Source organism: Urocampus carinirostris, chromosome 1 (assembly GCF_059441175.1).
Source record: "Urocampus carinirostris isolate Australia breed hairy pipefish chromosome 1, RoL_Ucar_1.0, whole genome shotgun sequence".
Taxonomy (NCBI): domain Eukaryota; kingdom Metazoa; phylum Chordata; class Actinopteri; order Syngnathiformes; family Syngnathidae; genus Urocampus; species Urocampus carinirostris.
The window spans coordinates 10,537,208-10,562,172 of NC_142349.1; the positions used below are offsets into that span (position 1 = coordinate 10,537,208).

At 40.5% G+C, this 24,965-nt stretch overlaps 1 protein-coding gene across 1 annotated transcript; it reads left to right on the top strand.

Moving 5' to 3' along the window:
- The first annotated feature begins 1,552 nt into the window (after positions 1-1,552).
- Positions 1,553-22,761, top strand: tcf20 (transcription factor 20). The gene is made up of 6 exons (XM_088326089.1): positions 1,553-2,022; positions 6,070-13,920; positions 14,005-14,098; positions 14,287-14,336; positions 15,092-15,172; positions 21,397-22,761. The coding sequence occupies exons 2-5, from the start codon at positions 7,093-7,095 to the stop codon at positions 15,149-15,151; spliced, it is 7,032 nt and encodes a 2,343-aa protein (XP_088182215.1). The 5' UTR covers positions 1,553-2,022; positions 6,070-7,092; the 3' UTR covers positions 15,152-15,172; positions 21,397-22,761.
- The last annotated feature ends 2,204 nt before the right edge of the window (positions 22,762-24,965 follow it).

Below are 24,965 nucleotides of genomic sequence, written 5' to 3' on the forward strand. Positions count from 1 at the left end.
TTAATCAGAGCTGTCTCAGTAGAGTGGTTAGCCCTGAATCCTGATTGCATTGATTCAAAAAGATTGTTCTCGGACATGAAATCATTCAGCTGCTGTGCCACTACTTTTTCAAGTACTTTAGAGAGAAACGGTAGGTTTGACACAGGTCTATAATTAAATAACCTTTCTGGATCAAGGTTGGGTCGTTTCAGTGTGGATTTAATAACGGCGGACTTAAAAGCCGCTGGAACTACACCTGAGGAGAGTGATATGTTTATAATATTTAGAACTGAAGGTGCAAGGACGCCAAAAAGACCTTTAATAAGTGAAACTGGAAGCGGGTCGAAATGGCAAGTCGTCGGTTTGGCCGTAGTCACTATCTGTTTAAGATTATCGAGTGACAGTTTACTGAAACGGGACAAATTCCCTGGACAGCCACCATGTGGTGCGTCTATAGATTTCTGCGCTTTAGTATGTGTTGTGTTATTGCTGTCTTTAGCAAGTTCTTCCTGTATGCATTGAATCTTCTTAGTAAAGAAGACCATTAAGTCATGGGCTGAATGGGTGGAGCTATCTGGGATAGTCTGTTGCCTTGTAAGCGATGCTACAGTGTCGAAAAGGACTTTGGGATTGTTCTTTTGTGACGCAATCACCTTTGAAAGGTAGGCTGATTTTGCAGAGGCAATTATTTACAGATGAAAACAATCTCAAAGAATGGATTACAGGCCAGTTTTAATCACTTTATTACACATGTGCAATGTGAAATCAGCGTCAAATGCAACAGTTACTACAAATGATTAAGGTGTTTTTGTAACTAGTGGGTCGGGCCCAAAAGTGGGTCATGGACCTGCTTTCAATGGGTCACTATCCTTTGCCTTGATAATAATGCAAAAGAAAAAAAAACAATAGCCCCTTAAAAGTAATTCACTGCAAATGTCAATTGACAGCCTTTATTTCACACACAGAAAGAGACCAATAAAGTTAGTTGACACATGTTCAGCATGGCCAAACGCAGACACAGTGGAGAATGCACAGATTTTATTAACTTGAACGGATCAGAAGTCAAACATTTTGGACTTTATTAAAAAAATGCAGCCGTGTAAGCATTAAATTTAATATTATTACTGGTTTTGGTTTTGCTAGTCATTTTTTCATGAAAATTTTCTCTCTGATTTAAGCTGCACAATCTTTTCATTCAATACATTTGAGAAGTAGAATGTGTTTCTTGATTTGGCTTGTAGCTTGCTATCAGGGTTGGATGGCAGATGCTGAAGGCAGACCAGATGAGAACCACTGATTCAATATATCGCATTAAAAAACGTCGAGAAGACACTGCAGTGTTTCATGTTCTATTCAAATTGAGCTGGTGACTAATTCACTTTCACTAAAGCTGAATAAAAAAAACAGGAAGCGGCAATTATAAATCACATAATCATAGATGAATTCAGGACAAATTTATCGCTATACGTAGATTTTGATTGATGAAAATGCAAGCAATAACAAAAGAGATGGTGCTGCTGTGAAGTGGAAGATGAAGGAAGTGGGGGTGCGGGGAATATATGTGCGTATTTTGTGTGTGTGTGATTCAAGGCGGTGTTTTCTCTTGCAAAAAAAAGTCTTGGAAGAATAAGAAGCTCGGAAGATTCTGCTTTTCATTTTAGTCGAAGATAGGTGCAATCACCTCAGCGGTGTGTGAAGAAGGAGGGGAGGAGGCGATGTGTGTGTGTGGAACTCACCACTGACGGGACCCACAGGCACCCCGATTGTGCCCCGCTCTCATCATCATCTCTGGAGGTGAGGACAAAAGGGGCAATTGGAAGAAAGGCCCGGGATCCGACTGTCGCGACGACTACACACCCCCACCCACCCCCGAAATCGATCGCTGGTGATCGGGGTTTTCCTGCACCCAAAACGGCTGGGCGGGCGTGGGGGAAAGCGGCGTAGCATTGGACTGGAGACCGAGACTGGGGCTTTCCTGCCTGCCACAACAGCCGGATTGTCAAAAGGAGCCGTAAGCGGGGCCTTGTATTGCTACATTTGCAGGTACGTGTTGGAGGTGTTAGCTCGTCTGACCTGAGCAACGTTAGCTTGCAAAAAAAGACCAAATCAAGAAAAAAACCGCGAATTATCACTCATCTCGACTCATTTTCTCTTCATACACTAGCTGAACCAGTTTGTCCCCTGAATTGTGACGGGGGTGGGGGGGAACATCTGCACCCAATCACGCCAGTTCTCTAACCAAACTCCGCTTTAAGTAAACCAAGACGTGTCTTTGTGCCTAATCTATCTAATAAAGCGCGGCGTGTAATAAACACTTAATTAGCTGTCTTGCTAATATGCTAATCATTTGGTGCGTTGCTAGCTCCCAATTGGCAGCTAACGTCAGGCTTCATAGCTAAAAGGGCAGCACGACTAAGCTAATCGGAATGCTTTAAAGCTTGTGTTGGCCATCGCAACGCCTTCAAAACGTGCGTTATGTTTGCAATGAAAGTGCTGGAACAATGTCATTTCGTTTGTAGTTACTGACACGATAGCAGCCATGTCTGGGTGACATGACACAGGTTGGTTTGTGTGTGTGTTTCGGCTGTGCCCGAAGATACAGTGATTAATTAGTAATCAAGATTCAAGGGTGGAGATCAATAAAATCCTTCCAACATTACGGATTTTTCTCTAAATCAGCCTCCTCGACTCCAGTGGCATGCTTGACGACACAACTGTCTGTACTAGGCATGTACCATGCTTTTGTCACTCTTATTTGTGTTAAGTCATTCACATTTTTCGTTAAGGAATAAGACCATTGTGTCGCAGTTGAAATAATAGTGTCGTAATAAACCTAATTTATGGGATACTTTACAACAGTGGTCCGCAACCTTTTCTGTACCACGGGCCAGTTTAATACCTGACCCGCAAAATAACAGTAGTAAAAATAACAAATACATTAATAATAATAAGCCCGAATCCACTGTGTAAACACTACAGCAATGGAGACGTAGGAAAAGGCATTCAATTTTATATTATCATAGATAGATAGATAGATACTTTATTCATCCCCGAAGGGAAATTCACATTTCCAGCAGCATCCCTGAGCTGAGAACAGTACAATAATAAAGCCAAAAGAATACAATATACAAATACCCAGTGTGACGTGCAAATGCCCACTGTAGCGTGTTATATAGAGTAACTAAATAGTGCTACACAGAATACATATTGCAGTAAGATTCGGTAATATCCAATGTAGGTGGTGTGGTTTAATGTGGGCCTTTACTCTGCCGGGTGGAGTTAAAGAGCCTCATGGCATGAGGAAGAAAAGATCTCTTCAGTCTGTCCGTAGTACAAGACAGTGACAGCAGTCTGTTGCTGAAGCTGCTCTTCTGTCTGGAGATAATGCTGTGTAGTGGATGCGATGGATTGTCCATGATTGACCTCAGCTTTTTCAGTGCTCGTCTCTCAGCTACTGTTGTTAGGCTGTCCAGCTCTTTGCCCACAACAGAGCTCGCTTTCCTAGCCACTACTTGTACTTGCTGTACAAGTGATGCAATGCGTATTATCCAAGTTTTGGAACAAAATAGTTTCCCCCCCAGTGATTTAGGATCTGGTAACAGTATTATCAAACACTGCTGCCCGTCAATGCCGGGGTCCAGCTCATCACTGGAGAGCGGGATGACGCTTTACATTAAAAAAACAACGGCAACCACATACTGAAGGTACTTTATCTGAGTCAGATTAGGAGGCTTCACCTGCTACTGGTAACCATGGAAACTAGTACTGTTTCATGTTGAGGAGAAAAACCCTACCCCAAAAAAACAGCGTGGAGAAGGATGGGCGCCGCCAGGCTGTACTTGCCTGAGCACCACCACAAAAAGTGATGCCCCAACGACCCTAGTGATTAAAGGATCCATGAACCGTGAGCCGCATTGTACAACATTGTTTTGGCTTAACTCTTAACCACAATGCTCCAATACAACGTTGAACAACGTTGTGGCACTGTGAGTAAAATTAGTGCGATGATTAAATAAAAGTTTAATGCCTGCTCCTTTGTCATCTACAATCCTACCAGGCCCAGTGGTTAGGATTCGGCGCTCTCACTGCCACAAACTGGGTTAGAATCCAGTTACGTCCAATGATGAAGTAATGAGATCAGCAATTTGTCGACTGATTGCTGTATTACTACCACATACTATGGCAATATACTATGGTAGAACCTCAGTTTAATGGATAACTTAACCTGTTCTTTTGTTATCCACAGTTCTAGTGAACTAGTGGATGGGATTTGGCACCATCATTGCCAAAATCTGAGTTCGATTCCCCTTCCATTCAATGATGAGAAAATAGGTGAAGCAATTTTTGTCAACTAATCATTTATTGCTTAATTATCGCAATTATCCTATGGCGCTGTACTATGGTAGAACCTCACTGTAACACGCCCCCAATGTTGTCTACAATCCTAGCAGCCTAGTGGTTCGGTTTCATCGCTCTCACTTCTGCGATCTGGGTTCGATACCTGTTGCATCCAATATATGTGATCAGAAATACAGTGTTTGTCAACTTATAATTAATTTATCCATTATGGCGATATACTGTTGCGGTATATTATGGAAAAACCCTGGTGTAATGTGCACCCAAACCGTTGAGGTGGGTTTTTTTTTTCTAAGGAAAAAAAAAAGCATACACCAGTTTTTTTCTTCTTGTGTGGCTCGGTACTTAACGACCTTCAGTTCTTGCAGGCCACTGCTTTAAAAAAAAACATTTTACAATTGTGTAGAAGGTAATTAACCATTCTGTGGGCTGAAAAATAAACAATGCAAGCTTGACACCACTGGGAATTATGGGGCTGACCTCATAAAAAAGGTGTCATCCCTCAAATTTTTAGCAATTATAATTAAAACAAGTTAACACACAATAAAGGTGACATTTACTTGCACTTTAATGAGGCCCATGTTCATGAAGTTGTTTTATTTAAGTGGTTGAGTTGTTATCAGCATTATGTGACTACGGATGTTAGTTTATTTTTTTTTTCAGAGTTGCTTGCACCCACTGCCTCATATTTGTGTCTACCAAACCAGTTAAGTCAAGTAGTTTGGCGTACATATTTATATTTTCAAACCCTGTCTAATTCTGCAATTCAACCACAAAATACTAGTTTTAGACTGTCCTACTTAAATACTATATTTTTTCAATGTGCCAGAGAATATTTGTAACATACGTGCACAAAACAGTACAAAATCTGAATCTGAAAACAACTGCTATTTATTGCAAAATCAAACACCTACTTTACCATGCACCACCAAACAATAATAGCTGGATCAACATCAAAATTATCCATCCATCCATTATCGGCACCGCTTATCCTCCGTAGGATCGCGGGGATGCTGGAACCCATCCCAGCTATCTTCAGGCAATAGGCAGGGGACACCCTGAACTGGTTGCTAGCCAGGCACACAGAGACAGACAACTCACTCGCTCATTCACACCCAGGGACAATTTGGACCGGCCAATTAACCTGTCATGCATGTTTTTGAATGTGGGAGGAAACCGGAGTGCCCGGAAGATACCCACACAAGCACAGGGAGAACATGCCAAACTCCACACAGTAAGGTTCGATCCCATGACCTCAGAACTGTGCCGCACATGCGCTAACAACTGCCCTGCCGTGCTGTTGTCACTTGTATATTTATCTACTGTTTCAACTGTTCTGTATAAAATATTTCTATTTTTGCAAATTATTTTCTTCGTTTTCTTTGTTCGACACTGCCAGAAAAATGATTTTTGAATGTTGATAATTCAAGTTTTTGTAATTATTTGTATTTATTATTATTATTATAATGTGTGGGCAACAAAATTTTGTTAAAATATTGCCAGGCAAGTTTTTGATCATTGCAAAATTGAGGTGCAAAAGTACAGTAATTAGCCACATCGTTCATCAAATCGGTGTGAGGATTAATACATTATAGACCCTAACTTGAGGCGGGGGAAACTGTCATGTATGATCATGCATTAGTTCACGTGATCACAGTTATTGCTTTCTGTCTTTATTTGGTTTGGGATTTTCCTCTTCACGTGCTGAGTTTTACTTTTATATTTTTTACCTAGACTTTCAAGCCTATGGCCAGGAGCTGCCAGAAAATGAATTTATCTGCATGCAGTTACTGAGAAAAAGCAGAGAACTGGAGTTCGAAAATTTTAAACTTCAAGTGGAAGAAATGGATTACCTTGCTTCTTGAAAATATCTTGCCTTGGAGATGGATAGAATTAAATGATGGTTGACAGAAATTAACTAAGGTAAGACCCCTTAAATGCTGAAGTACCAGAAGATCTGCACAGGCACGGCTCCACGACGAGAAACAACAAAATAGGACGGACCAAAGACTGTCATCCCCCAAATGAATTGCATGCCTTGACAGAAAAGGAAAAGAAAAAAATACGACATGAAGATGACTAAGACAGACGAAAGCGTAAGCGCCACATTGTGTCCAAGAGGGGACAAAAATATAATTGGAGTGCTGGGAAGGGTTTTGTAAAATTCTGTTTGCAGGCCTTTTCGCCTCAAATGCGCCCTTTTTATGTGATATCCTGGGACAACGTTTTTTTTTATGGTCAGAAGAACAAAAACGTCGGGATTTTCTGTCAACATAACATTTATTTTTTCATTTGCCAAGTTGCAATTGTAACACTACATAGTTGCCATGTTTATACAACTAGCTGCAATTGCTGAAGATATAATGCTACATTATCTGCAAGAAAGTCTTTTGACATTGCCTTACATAGTAACACATTAGTCATCCATGATATTGTATTCTTGATGCCAAATTACAGAGGAATAAGTACAAGTTTGAAAACGACTGATGTGATTCCAATGACCCCTTGAGGTGAGAATATTTTTACTGTTTGATATAACCAACGTCTATGGGGTACATATAGCATTTAGCTATATACGTCCATTGCCTCTGTGTTTTAACGGACTTAAAAAGGATTCCCCCCCCCAAAAAAAAAAAAAAAAAAGGTCTACTGTTATCCACATACATGATTCCGGTGATCAGACCTTCATTCAAACATGGGGGGCATTTCCCCATGACATTATTCAGTGTTGTCTTTCTCTAAGTCCACAGGGAAAGCATGCAGAATTTTTCCAACAGCCCTACCCCCCTTTCCCTCCCCCCTGGCTTTAGCATGAGGGGTGGAGGGGCACCCTCATATTCCCCTCAAACTGCAGACCCCCAGATCTCCCCAAGGATGACAGAAGATTATGCAGCGATGCAACAGCAGAGCCTACACCGCGGCCATCCCCACTCCAATCAAGCCACCCCCATGCTTGCTTACAATTCTCGAAACAGGGGCATTGTGGAGCCACTGCCCACTCAAGGAAATCTTCATAGCCTCAGTAACAACCTTTACAGGAAGGACCCAATGGACTATTATTTTTCAATGAGTGGAAAGGACAAAAACAGAAGAGGAGGCATGGTCTATGGAACAGGATTTGTTTACCCTAATATTGATGGTCACATACCACCCCAATACAGACATTCTGGTGCTGGATCTGTTTTATCATCTGGCGTCATGTCACAATATTCTGTGGATTATGGGCCCAGCACTGGATCGAGTGGAGGATCCGGAGCATTCTCTCCCCACCAATACAATATGAGTCAGAACGCCACATTGCATGCTGTGCCCTCTTCTCAGAGCCGGCAACATGGACAAAAGTTTTCCCCAGTCCACCATGGACAGCAACATCGAAATTATCAAAGTTCGGGGCATAGACTAACCCCTCAATACCAACAGTACTCTCCACAGGCCGGAGCATCCACAGGTTCATCGGGAAGGTACAGTCCCCCTCCACAAAGATATATTGATGGGACTACTAACGCTAGTTTTGATCCCAAAGTCAACAGTTCTCATAGTATCAACTCTAGTGCAAACTCTGTCTCTGGTTCAACTGCTGCTAACAATTTGGGGCCGGTAGAGAGTGTTCATCAGCGTTACAGTGCTGGATATATTCCTCAGATGCAAACACTTCACAAGGAGGATGCTCTGCAGCACTGCAACATACAGCACAATCGAGTTTTGTCCTATGATAGTCCTAAAATGCAGAACCAGGGCTCAGCCCCTGGTGCTGTGTACGGTAAGCACCACCAAGCTTCAACTCCAAGTGTATCTAATTTAACATCCATGGAAATATCCAAATCCCCATTGCATCCCCAACATGGTCAGATGAACCAAAACCTCAGCCCAGTTTCAAACCAATCCCCAGCTGCCTCCGCAGTACATTCACCCAGCTGTAGCTCCACCCCTTCCCCATTATTGGGTGTTTCAGAAACCTGCGTAAACCTCTCTGGACCTCCCAGTCATGCTCATAGATCAATGCAGCCTGTCTCACAGTTGAGTCCAACACCCAACTCAATTAGTAGCATCAGTAGTTGTGGTAGCAATGGCAGTCACAAAGGTCATAAGTTTAGTACTGTTGTAGGAAACAGTGTGCCACCAACAAGTTGCAGCAAAATTGGTCCTGGTTCAGGACTTGTGGCCCGAGAGGAGGGTCCCTCTCTTTATTCACCCCCACCAGTTGCAAAAATGCAGGATGCAGGACTAAATAGTCTCAATGCCTTGAGCTCCCAGGTCGCTAATTTACCGAACACTATTCAGCACATGGTTCGCACTGACAATGTGTTATCACAGAAAAAGGGCAAAGAGGGTGGACAGGTGCAACAACCAGCACACGATGTTTCGACAATGGACCCACGATATAGAAATAAAAGCGCAGTCTCAAGTACAGATTCAGTCAAAGATGGAACTAGTGTAACAGTTGATGAAGGCAGCAATGAAGGCTCCTCATATATGGAGACCAAAATAGAGCAGGAAGATCATTTTATAGAGGAGGGGCATTCAAGACAGAGACTGATGAGTGGAGCAAACAGTGGATGTGAACCAAATTTATATCATCTTTCACTCAGTCAAACCCAGTCACAACCTCGACAATTTATATATACAAACACACTCACTTACAAGTCACCAGCAAAAGAAATGTCCTCACAAGTAAATGCTTGCGTTGCTTCAGCATTAGCATCGCCATCTGAGTGTCATTCAACAGACCCTGACTCAAATTCACATTCAAAACTTTCAATGTCAACATCCACCTCCTGTATTATTCCAGCCCACCTGTCTGATCGCGCTTCGAATCCTAGTTTATTAAATAGCTCAAGAGGTGGCCTTAAAAAAAGTACAGAAATAAAAAAACAACAGATCAAAATTGAAAATGAAGATGGTGTTGAAAAAGTGGAGAAAAGCAATGGCCAAATGCTTCGGGATGGAGAAATCAGCACAAAGCATGTTCAGGACAAAGAAAACGTATTGTTCGTGGCATCTACCGCACTTGACAAAAATGACCAAAAGCCCATGTCGGAGGAACAGCTAAGTGTTGGTGTTATTGTTTCAACTCGTTCAGAGGGATGTCAGGCGGAAAAAAACAAGCAACCCCAAGACATTTGTTTGAAGGAGAAACATGCACAATCCTATTTGAAAGAGTCCCCCAGTAATAATGGAGAGGAAGGTATTGACCTAAGTCGATATTCATCTCAATACCCTAAGTCAAATATTGCACACACTCCCAATCGCCACCAGTTCGGATCACATAAGTATGGGTTTGTTGAGTCTACATACAGCTCTGATTTGTCAGCAATGAAAAAAGGAAAGATTAGCCCTGCAGGTGTGATGGAATCAAGATCTAGGAACCATCAGCAATCACACTCCATTTATGTTGCTGAACATTCAAAAGAATTGAATTCTACCACAGGAGCATTCGAAAAGAAAGGCCAGGCAACAGGGACTAAAAGTCAAGAGGATCTTTCTCAAATCCAACAATTCCCTAGTCTTCTGCAAGAGGTACTTCAGGGTTATAATATAGATAGACGTTACGGGAGACCAGAACAGGCATATCCTGCACATCTACAAGTTCAACAACCATTTCAAACAAGACACCCATGCAATATGACGGAAAATGTGAAAATGGCAGTAGGTGGAGCCGGTGAAAATTTGGCTCCAATGAACGCTGCTGGGAAGCCCCAACATCTGAATCACGGATTTGGCAGGAAAAACAATTTTGCCACAGGTCCACAGTCCACAATTAAGCCAGATGTGTCCACCATCAAGAATTTGCAACATAGTGCAAAAAAAGAAGTGGATTTCTCTGAGGATCTTTTATCACAAGTCCCAGAAGCACACCAAATCCAACCAAAACATATAAATCTAACTGACTATTCTCTTCCGCAAAGAAAAGCTTTGCCCAATATGTCCACTCCATCTGCTGTGCAGGAGCTCCTTTTGCAAGAGCCTCAGCCACTAAAAGTGGAGTCTACTAGTCAAGCAGAAACTCTAAAATCAGAACGTCGCTCTGTCATCTGTGATGTGTCGCCAAACAGACATAGCACACCGGAGAGTGACAGGTTAAACAACAAAGAGCAAGAGAAAAATCAGACTGCAGCCTCTGTGATTCAGCAGCCGTTTTGCTCCCCAGCATCAGCCACTGATTTGAGTAAGAGGGATATTATAGAGAAGAAAAATGTAAAAATTGAAAAGGCCCCTAAAGAGATCGTTCAGAATCCCGATTTCCATGCTAGTGGTGAAACTAGCGATAATGAAATTGAATATTCCTTAAAACATGCACATTCGTCCATTGTTTTAAATTCTGACCCCTATAGGCACATGCCTCCCCCTTCTCTGAGCACAAATCCTTTATCATCACCATCAAGACATCAATCGTATCTTCACGGTCTGGATTTAGAAACAAGCAATCCCAATTTTCCTTGCTATCGGTTTGGAGATAGAGGAGAAAGCAACATGTCTCGTTCCCACTCTCATTTTTCTTCCCACCACCCATATCAGCCCCAGAAAGCAAACAAGATTCAAATGTATCCTCACCCTCTTGGGCCTTTTCACCATTCAAATGAAATAAACGATTGGGTGAAAGCAATGAACAGGTCTGCTAAAGAAACAATGATAATGCCGGTTTCTTCCTCAGGAAGACATAAAGTCAGCCAAACAGAGCAGAGACAGAGAATGATCCCTCAAACACACATTCACAGTGATCAACAAGCAGCCAAAACACTGCTGCATCCACAAAGTGGATACTGTGAAATGAAAATGTGGGAGTTGTCACCCCCAGGCAGAAACGGTGTTAGAATGACCGAAGGTGATCCTTGCTACAGGACACAGGCGCTTCCTTCGTCATCTGCTCCAGCTGGTTCCCGTGGAATGGTGCCTCCCTCAAAGGATCATGGGCTAAATGCAAATGAACCTGATGAATCAAAACGTCCCTATCTTCCTTCATACAACTCTACTAAACCTCAACCTGAAATGACTTGCATTCAACCGCAGCGTCAAACTAAGTCTGGTGGTCCAGGTGAAACAAATCCTCTTATGTTGAGAAGGAGAGTGCGTTCATTTATCTCTCCTATTCCTGCCAAAAGGCTACTACAGGATGCATCTCAGCAGAGGGCCACAACAAATTCCTACCCTTCTGGGTTGCTTCCAGAGTCAAACCATCACAATGAAGAGGAATCGTGTTCTGATGTTGCACATCTCTCTTCCCCTTTGCCTGGTGATAATACCTTCCCTAAATCTCCATCCTGTGGGAGTTCAAAGGCATTGCCTCCAAAAAAAGAACGTGGTTTGAAACTAGAAGCAATTGTTAAGAAAATATCACCGAGTGTTACAAAGCCTGTCTGCAATGTTGATGATGGAACAAATCATTACCAAGGCTTTACTAATGCAACAATATCATTATTTAATGATTCACAGGACCAAGACACTTCACATTTTTCTAGAGTTTCAGGAGAAGGTGATGGTTATATAGAGGACACTCACTTGTTAAATGACATCATACCCTTTAGAAGTGTAGATGAGACTGGCCCATTGCCACTGTCTGGCTACGCTTGTGATCCACAAACTCGAAAACAAAAAGACTTTGACTTTGGGTTAGGAGATGCTGTGGTGTCTGGTGAAAAGGAGGACTTTGCGCTGCTTGGCCCTTTACCCCCTCATCCTCCACTTCCTCGCCCAGTTCAGGGTTCCCCACCTCCGTCTTCATCTGCTCTTTCCGACATTCAACATTTCACCAATACTTACCAGCAACTTGAGACCAGAAAAGGAGAGCAGTCAGCTGCGAACATTATTAGACAAAAACTTCAAGAATCTGGCATGGGTTTTGATGATTACACAGGCAATGACTACTACAGTGCTACCTCACCCCATCATAGCCAGACTCAAGGACATGGTCTCAGCAGACAACAGATGTCTTCTCCTCGGCCAAATTTGTCCACACAAGATTGTAAGACCCCAGATAACTCTGTGCCTAAAGGCTATTTTCCATCTGGCAAAAAGAAGGGCAGACCAGTTGGAAGTGTGAACAAACAAAAACGTGTCCAAAACCAACCACAAACCCAGCTCCAGCCTCAAGCCCAAATTCTGAATCAGAATTCTTTTCAACTGTCACCAGCTCCTGTTATAGCTGCTTCCTCAATGCCCGACACATTTCAAACTGTGACTAGTACAGCTACATCCATCTTAGAAAACAAAAGCACTCCTCCTCAGACCCCGCCCATTTCAACACCAGTGGTAAAAATGGATATTGAGAATGAACCCATTGATTTAGAGGCAGAGGTCAAACCTTTAAGACAGCGGCGCAAAGGTTTCAAAGTTGACAACTGTTTACAACAGGGAAAAGTACGTCAAAGAGTCAGAAAAGGAGGAACGATGTTGTCACAATCCATACCTAGTGAAGACCCAGAATCAATTCTCGGGGCTAAAGTGGCTAAAACCATGAATAAAGCATTACCGGATCCTAATTCAAAAAGTATCTTTGTACCACATATTCACGTTGAAAACAAAATACCAGAGATTGGGTCTGTCTGCACCATTATAAATGCGGATGATGACAAGTTAAAAGGAGAGCGTAATTTGATTGGAGGGAAATCAGGTGGAGTTGGAATAGAGTCCGCAACAACCTCAAATGTCCATTCACAACTATTAAAAAGAGAGTTGGATATGAGGGAGACTGACCAGGTGGAAACCACACTCCAGTCAGGAAAAACGGTTCCTTCATCTGGTTATATTGTTTCTGGACCTGCTGTTACAGAAAGTAACCACTGTGGTCGTCAGCTTTGCTGTCTGTGTCAAAAATGGGCCAATTACAAACACCTTGGAGATCTTTATGGCCCATACTATCCTGCAGAATATGCTGCTAAGCTCCCAAAAAACCAGCCCCAGGTTAGACAAGGTCATGCAACCAAGACTGAACCAAATTCACAAATTGGCACAAATGCCTTTGACACCCTGCAGAACTTACAAAAACCACACCTTCCTTTGCCCAGACCCTCATCTATAAGTAACTGTGTCGTAAGCTTGGATTCAGGCAGCAAATGTCTTTCCACCACTACAAAAACAAAATCCCCTCCTTTAACCTTTAGGGAGGAAATGAACAGTGAGTCAAGTGCCATTGCCTCTTGTTATCCTGCCAGTAAAACCCCATCTTTATCCTGGGACATGAACCTTGACATCAGACCTATTCCCGAGCTGAAGACGGAGCCGGACTTGGTTACTGAGCAGCAGCAGTTGCCAAAACAGCAGCAAGAGCAGACTGCGGATGAAGCCCAACAACGACCACAACACCGAAAGCTGACCTCACACCCGCGATATAAGCGGAGGCATAAATCAAGCGAGAAATCCCCTAGAATGGTGCCATCCAACAGTAAGGCTTCCCTGCCCTTCCAGCCTCCGCCACCAGCTCTGGACTCCTTGGGACCTTTGGCGCAACTTGCCCAGTTGCCTCAGATGCCAATGGACCCTGAAGAGTTGTGGATTCATGAAGCATGCATTGTGTGGACCAGTGGAGTGTATCTAGTCAACGGGAGACTGTATGGACTCCAGGAGGCACTAGATGGTGCTAGTGATACGGTTAGTAAGATTTGCGGAACTCAGTTGCTAAGCACTTTCTTGTCAGTTTCCAATAATTTATAATTTCTTTTTTTTGTGTCTTAGAGCTGTTCATACTGTGAGATGGTTGGCTCCACCCTTGGATGCTACAGTAAAGGATGTTTACGTCGTTATCACTATATCTGTGCCGTTGAAACTGGTGAGCTAAAACAGTGAACCAGCAGAAACATTAGTATTTCATCAAATTCCCTTTAACTCGCTATTATATTTTAGCAGTTGTTTTTATGACTTTCTCTTGTTCAAGAGATTCGTTACCGATAATTTGAATGGAGTAGTTATGTTGGGAAGTCCTGTTATGTCCTGATGTTTTTCTCCTGTGCCTTTCAGATTGCTCTCTCAACGAAGATAACTTCTCTCTACGGTGTCCTAAGCACAAGGTAAAAAGCAATTTTACCCATTTCTTCCATTCTTCAGATTAGTGATGTGAGATATGTTCAGGGTTCCCGCGGATCCTTGAAATGTCTTAGAAGCCATTGGATACCTTATTCCAAAAATAATGCCTCAATTGGCATTAAAATGTCTTAAATCAAATATTGGAAAGTATTAGAAATATGATTTCATTATTAAGACTCATATTTGTCTGACCAAAAAGTATTAGGTAAAACAGTCATTTTTCATGCATCATTATGAAAAACGTTTGATGAATGTAGCAAAATAATCCACGATTTACTGTAAACATCCTTTTTATATATTGTTTTACATGTTTAAAACTGTCGGCACAGCAGAGTGGTTAGCGCATCCGCTGCACAGTTCTAAGGTCATGGGTTAAAATCCGGCAAACTGTCTTCCTGTGCGGAGTTTGCATATCCTTCCTGTGCTTGCGTGGGTTTCCATCCAGCAATCTGATTTCCTCCCACATTCCAAAAATATGTATATAAGGTTAATTTGCTGGTCTAAATTGTCCCTAGGTGTGAATGATGGAGTGAGTTGTCCGTCTCTCTATATATACAGAGACAATATATATTTATTTATTTTATTTTCAACGCTATTGGGGCTAACCATATACTCCATATATCAAAACAAGAATACACACGGTAAAGTTCTATAGTAGTAGAGGCTTTTGAAGTCTTGACATTGCATAACGTTATTCTTACTATCGTAAACCCCATTTGGTCAACTGTCCCCCATGCAGGTTAGCCAGAATCTACGGCCTTCCAAATCAGTGTACCTGGAGCAGTCTGAAAGAGGGTGAGACTCAATGAGTCTGGAGGCCGTAAGTTTACCTGATCGTTTCTTCTTCATTTAGGTTTATTACAATTTTTGTGGTTCTTTTCTGTTTTTTTATGAATGTCTAGTAAATCCCGACGGGTTTAATCGGTAAACTGTATTCTGATTCAGTTGTGTTCAAAATCATCATAACCCCCACAGTAGATCACTGTAGTCCGGCATTCAATTTTTATTTTGTTTATAATCCCTATAATTGTTATACAGATGCTCCTCTACTTACGACCATTCGGATTACGTAAAACTGTACAAACGAACATTTTTTTGCTGGATGTCGAAAAATATCCGGACATTGCTGTAAGTTAGATTTTCTATTGTGTGCACCTTTTTCTGAGTACAGGACCTTACTTTAGTGCTTCTTTCCGCCGCTACCGGCATGTGATGGTGCAGTGAGAGGTCACCCAGCATCCACCCCGAAGAAGTAATCTGGCTTCCACTTCCTAGTTCGAGTGTAAACATACTCTGATATTTTAATTGCATCCATTCAACATGGTTGGTGTAAAGTGTAAAAAAGAGGCGAGCCATTTTTCTTGAAATAATAGTGGAATAAGAAAGCTTGATGCGGTTGAGAAAATGGTTGGATCGCTTTTTTTCAGCCCTTTTTTACCACGGGGGAGGACCTCTTGAAGCACATCTTCCAAAAGTAGGTTTAACTCAACTTTTTTTTATCTGTATAGAGCATATTATCTTATGAAATGTTTATTTTTTAGTCACGCTTTATATTCAATCAACTGGCACTACATGTTAGCAAGATTGCAAGAATTTATGTTCCTTATTTTAATATATTGCGATTATCTATATATAATAATAGCACAACTTGGTTGTGTCTCCTTTTTCACCTCCTCTTGATTTTTAACAACCGACATTTGTTCTTTGGACTGAATGCATTCATTTTGAAATATTTTTCTCAGGCATAGTCTGGCATAACGTTCAAGCTTTTTTTAATAACAAAATATAGGCTACTTGAACGTTACTTGAACCTTTTTCTAGGCGAGTCAGACTCCGTTTTGTTCAACAATTTGACATGCTCTTTTAACGTTTGTGCATCATCAAGCTGCTGCCGTTATACGCAAGGTCTGCTTTGCAAACTTTCAAAGTAGTTTTTTTTTTATCTGCCGTTTCCAAGATTTGGTACGTACGTGTATTTGATGTTGACGCCGCCATTTCTGTATGCTTGTGGTTATTGCGCATGAGCAACTCTCAGCGAAGATTATATTCATATAGAGGTGCCCTCTATGTTGGGAAAAACATGTCTACAGACGCTCCCCTACTTACAAACGAAATAGGTTCCGGACGATTGTTTATTAGTTGAATTTGTTCGTACGTTGCTTCAGTGCTTTGTATAGAATGCATGTTTAAGGTTTATATAAGTATGTTTTAAGCTTGTATAAGTAACCTGTAGGGTTTTGTATTGAAAAATAAACATTTAATCAAATGATACACTCTATATAGAAAAATAAAGTGAGGTTTAATTTACTTTTGGAAGATGGGCTTCAAGAGTTAGGCTACTTCCTCATCCATGGTAGAAAGTGGCCGAAAAAAAGCGATCCGACCATTTTCTCAACCACATCAAGCTTTCTTATACCACTTTCATTTCGAAAGAAACGGCTCGCCTCTTCTTTACACTTTACACCACATGTGTCAAACTCCCACGTCCGGCCCGCTGTGTAATCATATCCAACTCGCAGGACCATTTTACATTATTGTTACTAATGGCCTGTCAATATGAACAATGCCGTCTCATCCCTGGACATCATATTCTGACGTTTTAGTCTGTGTACCTATTCCTTCATATATGAAGTATACTATACTATATACCAGGGGTCGGGAACTTATGGCTCGCGAGCCATATATGGCTCTTTCTATGAGTACCTATGGCTCAGAGACAAACTTAATTGCATTCAAATTTTCTCCATCTCGTTCAAAACTTGAGCCATTAATCCTGTTCAGATACATGCAAAGCCAAAGCAAAGCTGAATTTCAAAGCAGTACTTTTCAGAATATATAGGGCACGTTTTCACTACGGTTTACAGTCAAGGTGTCACACAAAAAAAACTCGTTTTGGCTGTACAACGCTAAAGAATCCTTTATATAAAAGCTCACTATATAATCTGTGTTCAGTGTTCAGATACTTTTTGATGAATCCACGGAACAAATTGTGAATACGCCAAAACACCGGAAGATCACTTAAAGTTATTTGATTGGGTTAGTGGGAGGGATGGGTGGAGCTATGCAAAAAGTGCAAGCACTCCCTCCCATCTCTCGCCCTACTCCGTCTGCGCCAAAGGTAAGCACATCAGGCTCCCTGTTCTCAGAATGTTGTGACGTTTTTACAAAATAATTTGTTTAGCATTTTCATATTTCTACTTTGTACAGGAGATATATTATCTATCTATCTATCTACCTTGGTCGTATCCCTCAAGAGGGGTGACCGACAGCAAAACACACACATACAATAACAAGAAAATAAAAGGGAAATAAATAGCATAAAAAAACACACAAAAAATTTTGGACCATGGCCAACCCAATTGCCCAAACACCCAAACAAGTTAGGCACCTCGGCACCCAAGTTGGTCATGCTTTCGTCCCTCCAGATGATACGGGACACCAGAAAGCGGCTATGTCACTCGGGTCAGGGTGACACAACACACTCTTTTGTTCAACAGCAGGGCCCGACAGCTTTCACTGGTTTACCCCTGCCGCATCATACGGGTGCCCAGCCCATCCTTAAGATCGCGTCCAAAATCCCACTATCCTTTCACAACACCTCTCCAATCCTTTCTATCACCAACAAGAGCTCCAGCTTCCATTATATTTAGACCTCTATATTTAGATATATTAAGGAGAGCAAAATCTTTTGGGATATTTAAGTTTTTTTTAATATATACATTGACATAGGAGCAAAGTAATTTGAATGTAATTTTAATGTGAAGTTGTTTAAGTTAAGTTTTAAGTTGTATAATTTAACAATATTTTTTATTTACAGCAAAATAATAAATACTGTATACGTGAATTAAGATTTAAATTTAATATTCTTGTCTGTTTTTATTCATATTTATGTTCCAAAAACATTCAGTTTAAGTGTGGTCAATAAATGTTTATCCTGGTTGGCCCGCGATCTTAAGTGTGTTTTGAATTTTGGCCCCTTGTGCAATTGAGTTTGACATCCCTGCTTTACACCAACCACTTTGAATGGATGCACAAGATATTAAACTATAAAAATGCCATGGTTCTTAGCGCGCTAGCACGAACTAGGAAGAGGAAGCGGATTTCTTCTTCGGGGTGGATGCTGGGTGAGCTCTCACAGCGCCAGATGCCGGTAGCGGCGGAAAGAAAGGTGCACACAGAACAAAATATAACTTACAGCAATGTCCGGATATTTTCCGACATCCCGAAAAAAATGTCCGTATGTACGGTTGTTTGTAACTCAAATGTTCCTAAGTATAGGAGCGTCCGTATTACTATTCCCATTATTGATTTTTGTCGACAATGTCGTCCTAACTGTTGCAGCACTCTGAATCTCAAACCTTTGAGTTGCGTGTCGATCTTTTGAACACATTTCCACCGTGCTGCCCGTACACAAAGATGAAACCGTTTGGGATCCATAAGCATGAGATGTATGAAGCGGAAGGTCAATATAATCTGCTCTTAACGTCTTTAGCACATTTTCCTCTCCTCCGAAACTGCGACACCATTTAGACAGCGCTTTAAAAGCTTGGTCACTCGCCTCATAAATCTTGCTGTCATCCCGTCGTATTTTGCCATTCAAGGTCCTACCTGATCCTCTCATTCATCGGGCAAAATAGACTTAATTGATTGCTTTCGTAACACATTCTCGTCTCACCAGTTTTATTTAAAGACGTAGCACCTAGTTTTAGTCTAAAGTATATGCAACATTTTGTTAAAAAACAAGCAGGTCTTTCGTTAACAGTCTCAAGGTGTAAGCTATGAATGCCTGTTGCCAAGGCAGCCAAGCAGCAACTTGCGCTGTCATTTTCATACTCTTAGCCGTGCCAGGCTGATTTGGGGCCTTAAATACAGCCTTGACCTATAGTCCATTTTGGGGGAGTGCCTTATGGTGCGGAAAATGCGGTATTTGTTCATTTACTCCCTTCATGGCCGTGTTTTGCATCTTTTAGCATCAATGGTCGCTCAATGGATGTGAAAGAGAACCAAACATGGACGCTTAAGCACCTCTGGTCATCAACCGTGGTGGTTTTTGAATGTCTATTACAGAATGGTAAACCGATGGCCCACCAACTGATTTAACCAGGCTTGCGAAACAGCACTGAGAGCTGCACACAGAAAAAAATCATGTTAAAAAAAATGACCCGCAGTTTCTAATATGTCCACCAGATGTCGTAAAAGACTTTACACCCTACTACTGTATTTGTCTATGTCACTACGTTTTCACAAGTTTTCGTACTCATTCATACATTTTACTTCAGGTTTAATACTTTTAGAATTTCAGATTCTTCAGTAGATTTTTCAGTTTTTTACATTTCAATTTGGAGTACTTTTCAGTACTTTTTCTTTGCTCACTAGTACTTTTCAGTACTTTTTCATACTTTACTGTATTTTTCAATATGTTCATTTACTTGGAGAACTTATTTTTATACTTCTTTTGTTACATTTTCACTTTATTACATTTCTTTTTTTTGGTACTTTTCAATACGTTTCAAAACTTTTCGAACTCTTTTGTACTTTTCTGTACATTTTTCACTTTTTTACATATCAGTTCTTGGGTACTTTTTGTACTTTTTCATACTTTCTACATGTTTTTGTTACTTTATTATACTTTCTACAACTTTTCGTTACTTTTCCCGTTTTTATGTTCTTTTACGTACTTTTTGTGTTTCACTTTTTTACATTTCAGTTGTTGGTACTATTCAGTACTATTTCATACTTTTTACCACTGGTTAGTATTTTTTCCTACTTTGGAGTGATTTTCTATACGTTTTAATACTTTGAAAATGTTTTCATACTTTTTCACATTTCCTGTTTTTTCTTAAACTGTAATACTTTTCAGTAGTTTTTCATACTTTTATGGGTTTTTCATGGTTATAAATATGATTTGATATATTTAGAACCATGCCATACTTTACATTCTTCACTTATTTACATTTCTGTTCTTTTTCATACTCTCAATATGTTTTAATACTTTTTCATTTTTCACTTTTTTTTGCATTGCAGTTTGGTATTGCTTTTCAGTACCGTACTTACTTTTTAGTAATTTTTCTGACTTTCTTACTTCTTACTTTCTTTCTGTCTTTTCTTTTCCATACTTTTCAGTAGGTTTTAATTCTTTAAGAACTTTTAAATACTTTTCAGTACATTTTTTCCTGTTTACATTTCACTTTTTCAGTACTTTTTTATACTTTACTGCACATTTTTAAACAATATTTTTCCATCTTTTCAAGTAATTGTTTATGCTTTTAGTGCTTTTCCTTGTTTTCTTTTTGTTTTTGTTTTTTCCCTCTACTTTTCAATACTATTTTTCTACTATTTGGACTCCCAGCAAAACTTAGTTTGACACCCCTGGTCTATTATTTTTCCAAAAACTTGTAATGGGAACTCGTCAGCACAGCTCAATCATACACTTTGATTTACATATTTCAATATGTTGATTAAATTCTGTGTAATGATTTTCATACTGTATTCATCCCAATGCACTTTTTTTCACCTAACAAAGATTTGGTGAGTGTTATTCACAAGGTTTTACCGTAGTGTATAATCTGTTCAAAAATATCGCTGTCCACAATCGCAAAACGAATGCAACAGAACCAAACAAGGTGGTGACAGTGCCGAATCCTAACCACTAGACCACCAGTGATATAGATGACATACAAAAAGGCATTCATTTTTATCTGAATAGCACACTATTTTAACACGGTGCAAGAGACGAATGTTAGAGAATGACAAAAACAAAAAGAAAGAGAGACAAATAAACGCAACAAACATGACGAGGGTAAGAACTCCTTGGTGTATCTGATGATGACTTTGAATGACATTAAATACTTTTTTATGTCGGAGTTTTTATTCCAAAACGTCGGTCACTTACAATGCTTTGTCCGAGCTGAGAAAAAGTTACATATTGATTTTTTATAAAAGATAAGGGGTGCACATTGAACACAAATAAATACGGAATTTTAATATTGTTTGATAAAAGTGACAAACAGTTTCAAATTGACTGTTGTGTTTTCTTGTGTGCAGGTTCTTACAGGAGAGATGAACTCGAGAGGGGATGTTTGTTGAGAAGACTACTCCCGCAGGGCCAAGCAACATAAGGGAATGTAAAAATCCAACCGGAACCAGCATCATTTCCATATAAGACATTAGCGAAAAGAGGCCGCCGCTATTACCGTTCCTTCACTTTAAGGCAGAAGATAAAAACACGCAGCTTCGAAACACAGAGCGCAAGGAAAACACTAACTGGCATCTAAGTGGTATCGAACCACAGTGGAACAAAGGAACTTTTCAGTCAAGAAAAAAAAAAAAATCAAACTCATTCTCTGGGCTTGCTTTGAATTTTTCGAAATATCCTATGAGTGTTCTGATTCCTATTTGTCATCACCTATTTTCACCTATTTTTCGTTATTATTTTGACATTCTTTTATTTTTATGGAGACCTGATGTGGGGGGGGAGCAGGGTGCAAAACTGAGAAGAAAAAGAATTGGAACTTTGTCTTGCGAATAGTATTTCATTTCATGATATCAAGATGAAGAATTCAAATTTTAATCCGCATTCTTATTTTTGTATCCTCGTCAGTATTTACCCATAATGATGAAATGGATGTATTTTGCTTTATATTCAGTCAGAACATTAACTGGCTGCTGTTTTTTGTTTCATTCCCGCTGATGGAGGAGCCAAAATTGATGTCCTGGAATGTCAGGGTCGAGTTTGCCACAAAGACATTTGTTGCCTTGGAAAATGGACATTTGTTGCCTTTCAGACGAGTGAGTGTTTCAGTGTATGTGTTTGTGAGCGAGAGAGAGTGCGATACCATTCTTGTCCTTTTTGAAAAGTGTTCTTATTTTTCATCATGAGCTTTTTAAGGTACAGAAAGTCTTTCTGGAAAATCAGATGGACGCGGTCTTATTTTTGGGAAGGAAAGCGCACAATGGCGGAAAAACAGGGACGACCTCAAAGCCGTCCTCTTACATGGACTCAAACGAAGGACTTTAAGCCGCTGTCTTTGTTGAACTTTGTGCTGGACGCTTATGTTCTACGTCGGAATCGTCACCAACACAAATACTTAAGGAAAAAGACAACAAGAGTGTGAGGAGGTCACGGACAGCTGTGATTGGCCAGTTGGCTGCACGGGCCAATGGGGACCAAGCTTCACCAAGTAGTTTTCCGGCAGTAGCACAGCCATAGATTGAAAACCTGTTCAAAAGAGGCATTGCCATCCGATTTTAAATTGTAAGTCATGGTGTGGTCTTGAGCATTTTTTTATTGTTATTCTTGTACAAAAAAAGAAAAAAAAGCGAAAAGACGGCAGTAACACTATCAAACCATGTTGTATCACGAACGTTGTCAATATGTATATGAATTATGAATACACTTAAATGCTTCAACTATGTCCTTTCTTTCCAAAACCGTTTTATTTTGCTCTGGGGGATTTCTGTGCCCCACTGATTGCAATTATTAACGGGGTGGTAGAGAATTTAAAATAGGGGGTCTCAATCTTTGCCAGATGGTAGTTTGCGGCCCCCACTTTGATGAAAAATAAATGTTAGTGAGGCCCCGCTGAGTTTGAAATTGATACTACCTCCATGTTTATTAGTTAGGCAGGGCTCAAAATGAACACGCTATTGCAGGCATGTCAACCATATAGTCTGCGAGCTGGATCGGGCCGGTTGAATGATTGAATCTGGCCCGCTGTAAATTTCTCAACGTCCAAAAAACAAACAAAAAAAGCTCATTTCTATCAAAGCTTTTGTTGATATTTTGGGTGCTGAGACTGCCGAATCTACAGCCCTGGACCAACAGTGATATAGATGACATACGAAAAGGCATTTTATTTTATCTCATTATCACACTATTTTAAGATTGTGCCAGAGACGAATGTAAGAGAATGAAAAAAAAAATCGTCCTGACAGATACAAATAAACGCAAAAAAGTACGACGAAGTAAACAACTCGAGTACCTGATGATGAATCAGACTTTGTGTTCATAGATTAAGTTGTCAAAATTATTTTATCATGGTGTTTAACAATATTTGTCACTTACACTGCCTAGTTTGGGGTCAAAAAAGCGAAACCAAATATTTTTAAAAAAAAATTAAAAATAAGGGGTGCACTTTATACACAAATAAATACGGTATTTTAATATCCATCCATCCATTATCTGCACCGCTTATCCTAGGATCACGGGGGTGCTGGAGCCCATCCCAGCTATCTTCAGGCAATGGGCAGGGGACACCCTGAACCGGTCGCCAGCCAGTCGCAGGGCACACAGGGAAAGACAACCTGAAATGCATGTTTTTGGTATGTAGGAGGAAACAGGAGTGCCTGGAGGAAACCCACGCAAGCACGGGGAGAACATGCAAACTCCACACAGGAAGTTCAATTTCATGACCTCAAACTGTGCTGCCATGCTGCGTTTTTTTTAAATATATTTTCTAATATTTATGTCAATGAATGTGTAAAAGAGCTAGCATGCAAACTGGTTTCATTTTTAGACGATATTGTATAGTATTTTCTCAGTTTCAGTAGGTCCAGCCTTGTAGTTTATCCGATGTTATTGCTTGAAAACGGCTAAAACTCTTGTTTCGTATTTCTTCAATTATCAATTTAAAAGCAGCGCGACAATTGAGACAAGCATATTTTTTTCATTGCTCCTGCTTGACTTTGTGTATGTGTTGAGTTGGTTCAGTTGTAAAGCTGCATTTGCTCAATTGTTTAAACAGGGAAATTTTGAACACATTCAATGCCAAACATAAGAAAAAATACCATTCTGAGTAAATGTTTTGTCCTCTGAATAGAACCTTTATCATCCGTGATTATAATACATAAGGTTGGATACAAATGTAGGCTGAATGATAAAGCATAGTAGTGAAAAACAAAGCAAAATAATTAGCATTGACATTTTTTACTGATGCAGCCCAGTAAATGGCCCCATGCACGTAAATTTGGTAAGTTTCTGCTTCAGAGCCAAATTTGTTTTTTGATTTTTTTTCCACTCACATATTTAGTTTTGCAAAGCCCCAATGTGTGATATGCGACCATGAGATGGCACTGTATTCTCTAATGTGAACAAAAAACAGTTCCCAAACCACAAGGTAGCAGCAAGATGCCAGACAAATAGGATGGCGACTATTAGGTAGGGATTCCACTATGTAAAAGAAATACCAATTTCTCAACCCACCGGTATGATTTAAAAAAAAAAAAGAAAATTAACATTGGTATTATATTTCATGGGCAGCACGGCGGAACAGTGGTTAGCGCGTGTGCGGCACAGTTCTGAGGTCATGAGATCGAACCTCCTGTGTGGAGTTTGCATGTTCTCCCCGTGCTTGCGTGGGTTTCCTCCGGACACTCCGGTTTCCTCCCACATTCCAAAAATATGCATGTCAGGTTAATTGGCTGGTCCAAATTTTCCCTAGGTGTGAATGAGCGAGTGAGTTGACTCTGCGTGCCCTGTGACTGGCTGGCAACCAGTTCAGGGTGTCCCCTGCCCACTGCCCGAAGATAGCTGGGATGGGCTCCTGCTAAAGGATAGGCGGTGCAGATAATGGATGGATGATATTTCATGTATTTTTGCCTAATATTCAGATCAA

Excerpts from the sequence above, each read along its gene's own strand:
- tcf20 (XM_088326089.1), top strand. The coding sequence starts at position 7,093 with ATGCAGAATTTTTCCAACAGCCCTACCCCCCTTTCCCTCCCCCCTGGC. Across the intron at positions 13,921-14,004 it reads TAGATGGTGCTAGTGATACG|AGCTGTTCATACTGTGAGAT; the intron begins GTTAGTAAGATT and ends TTTGTGTCTTAG. Across the intron at positions 14,099-14,286 it reads TATCTGTGCCGTTGAAACTG|ATTGCTCTCTCAACGAAGAT; the intron begins GTGAGCTAAAAC and ends TGTGCCTTTCAG.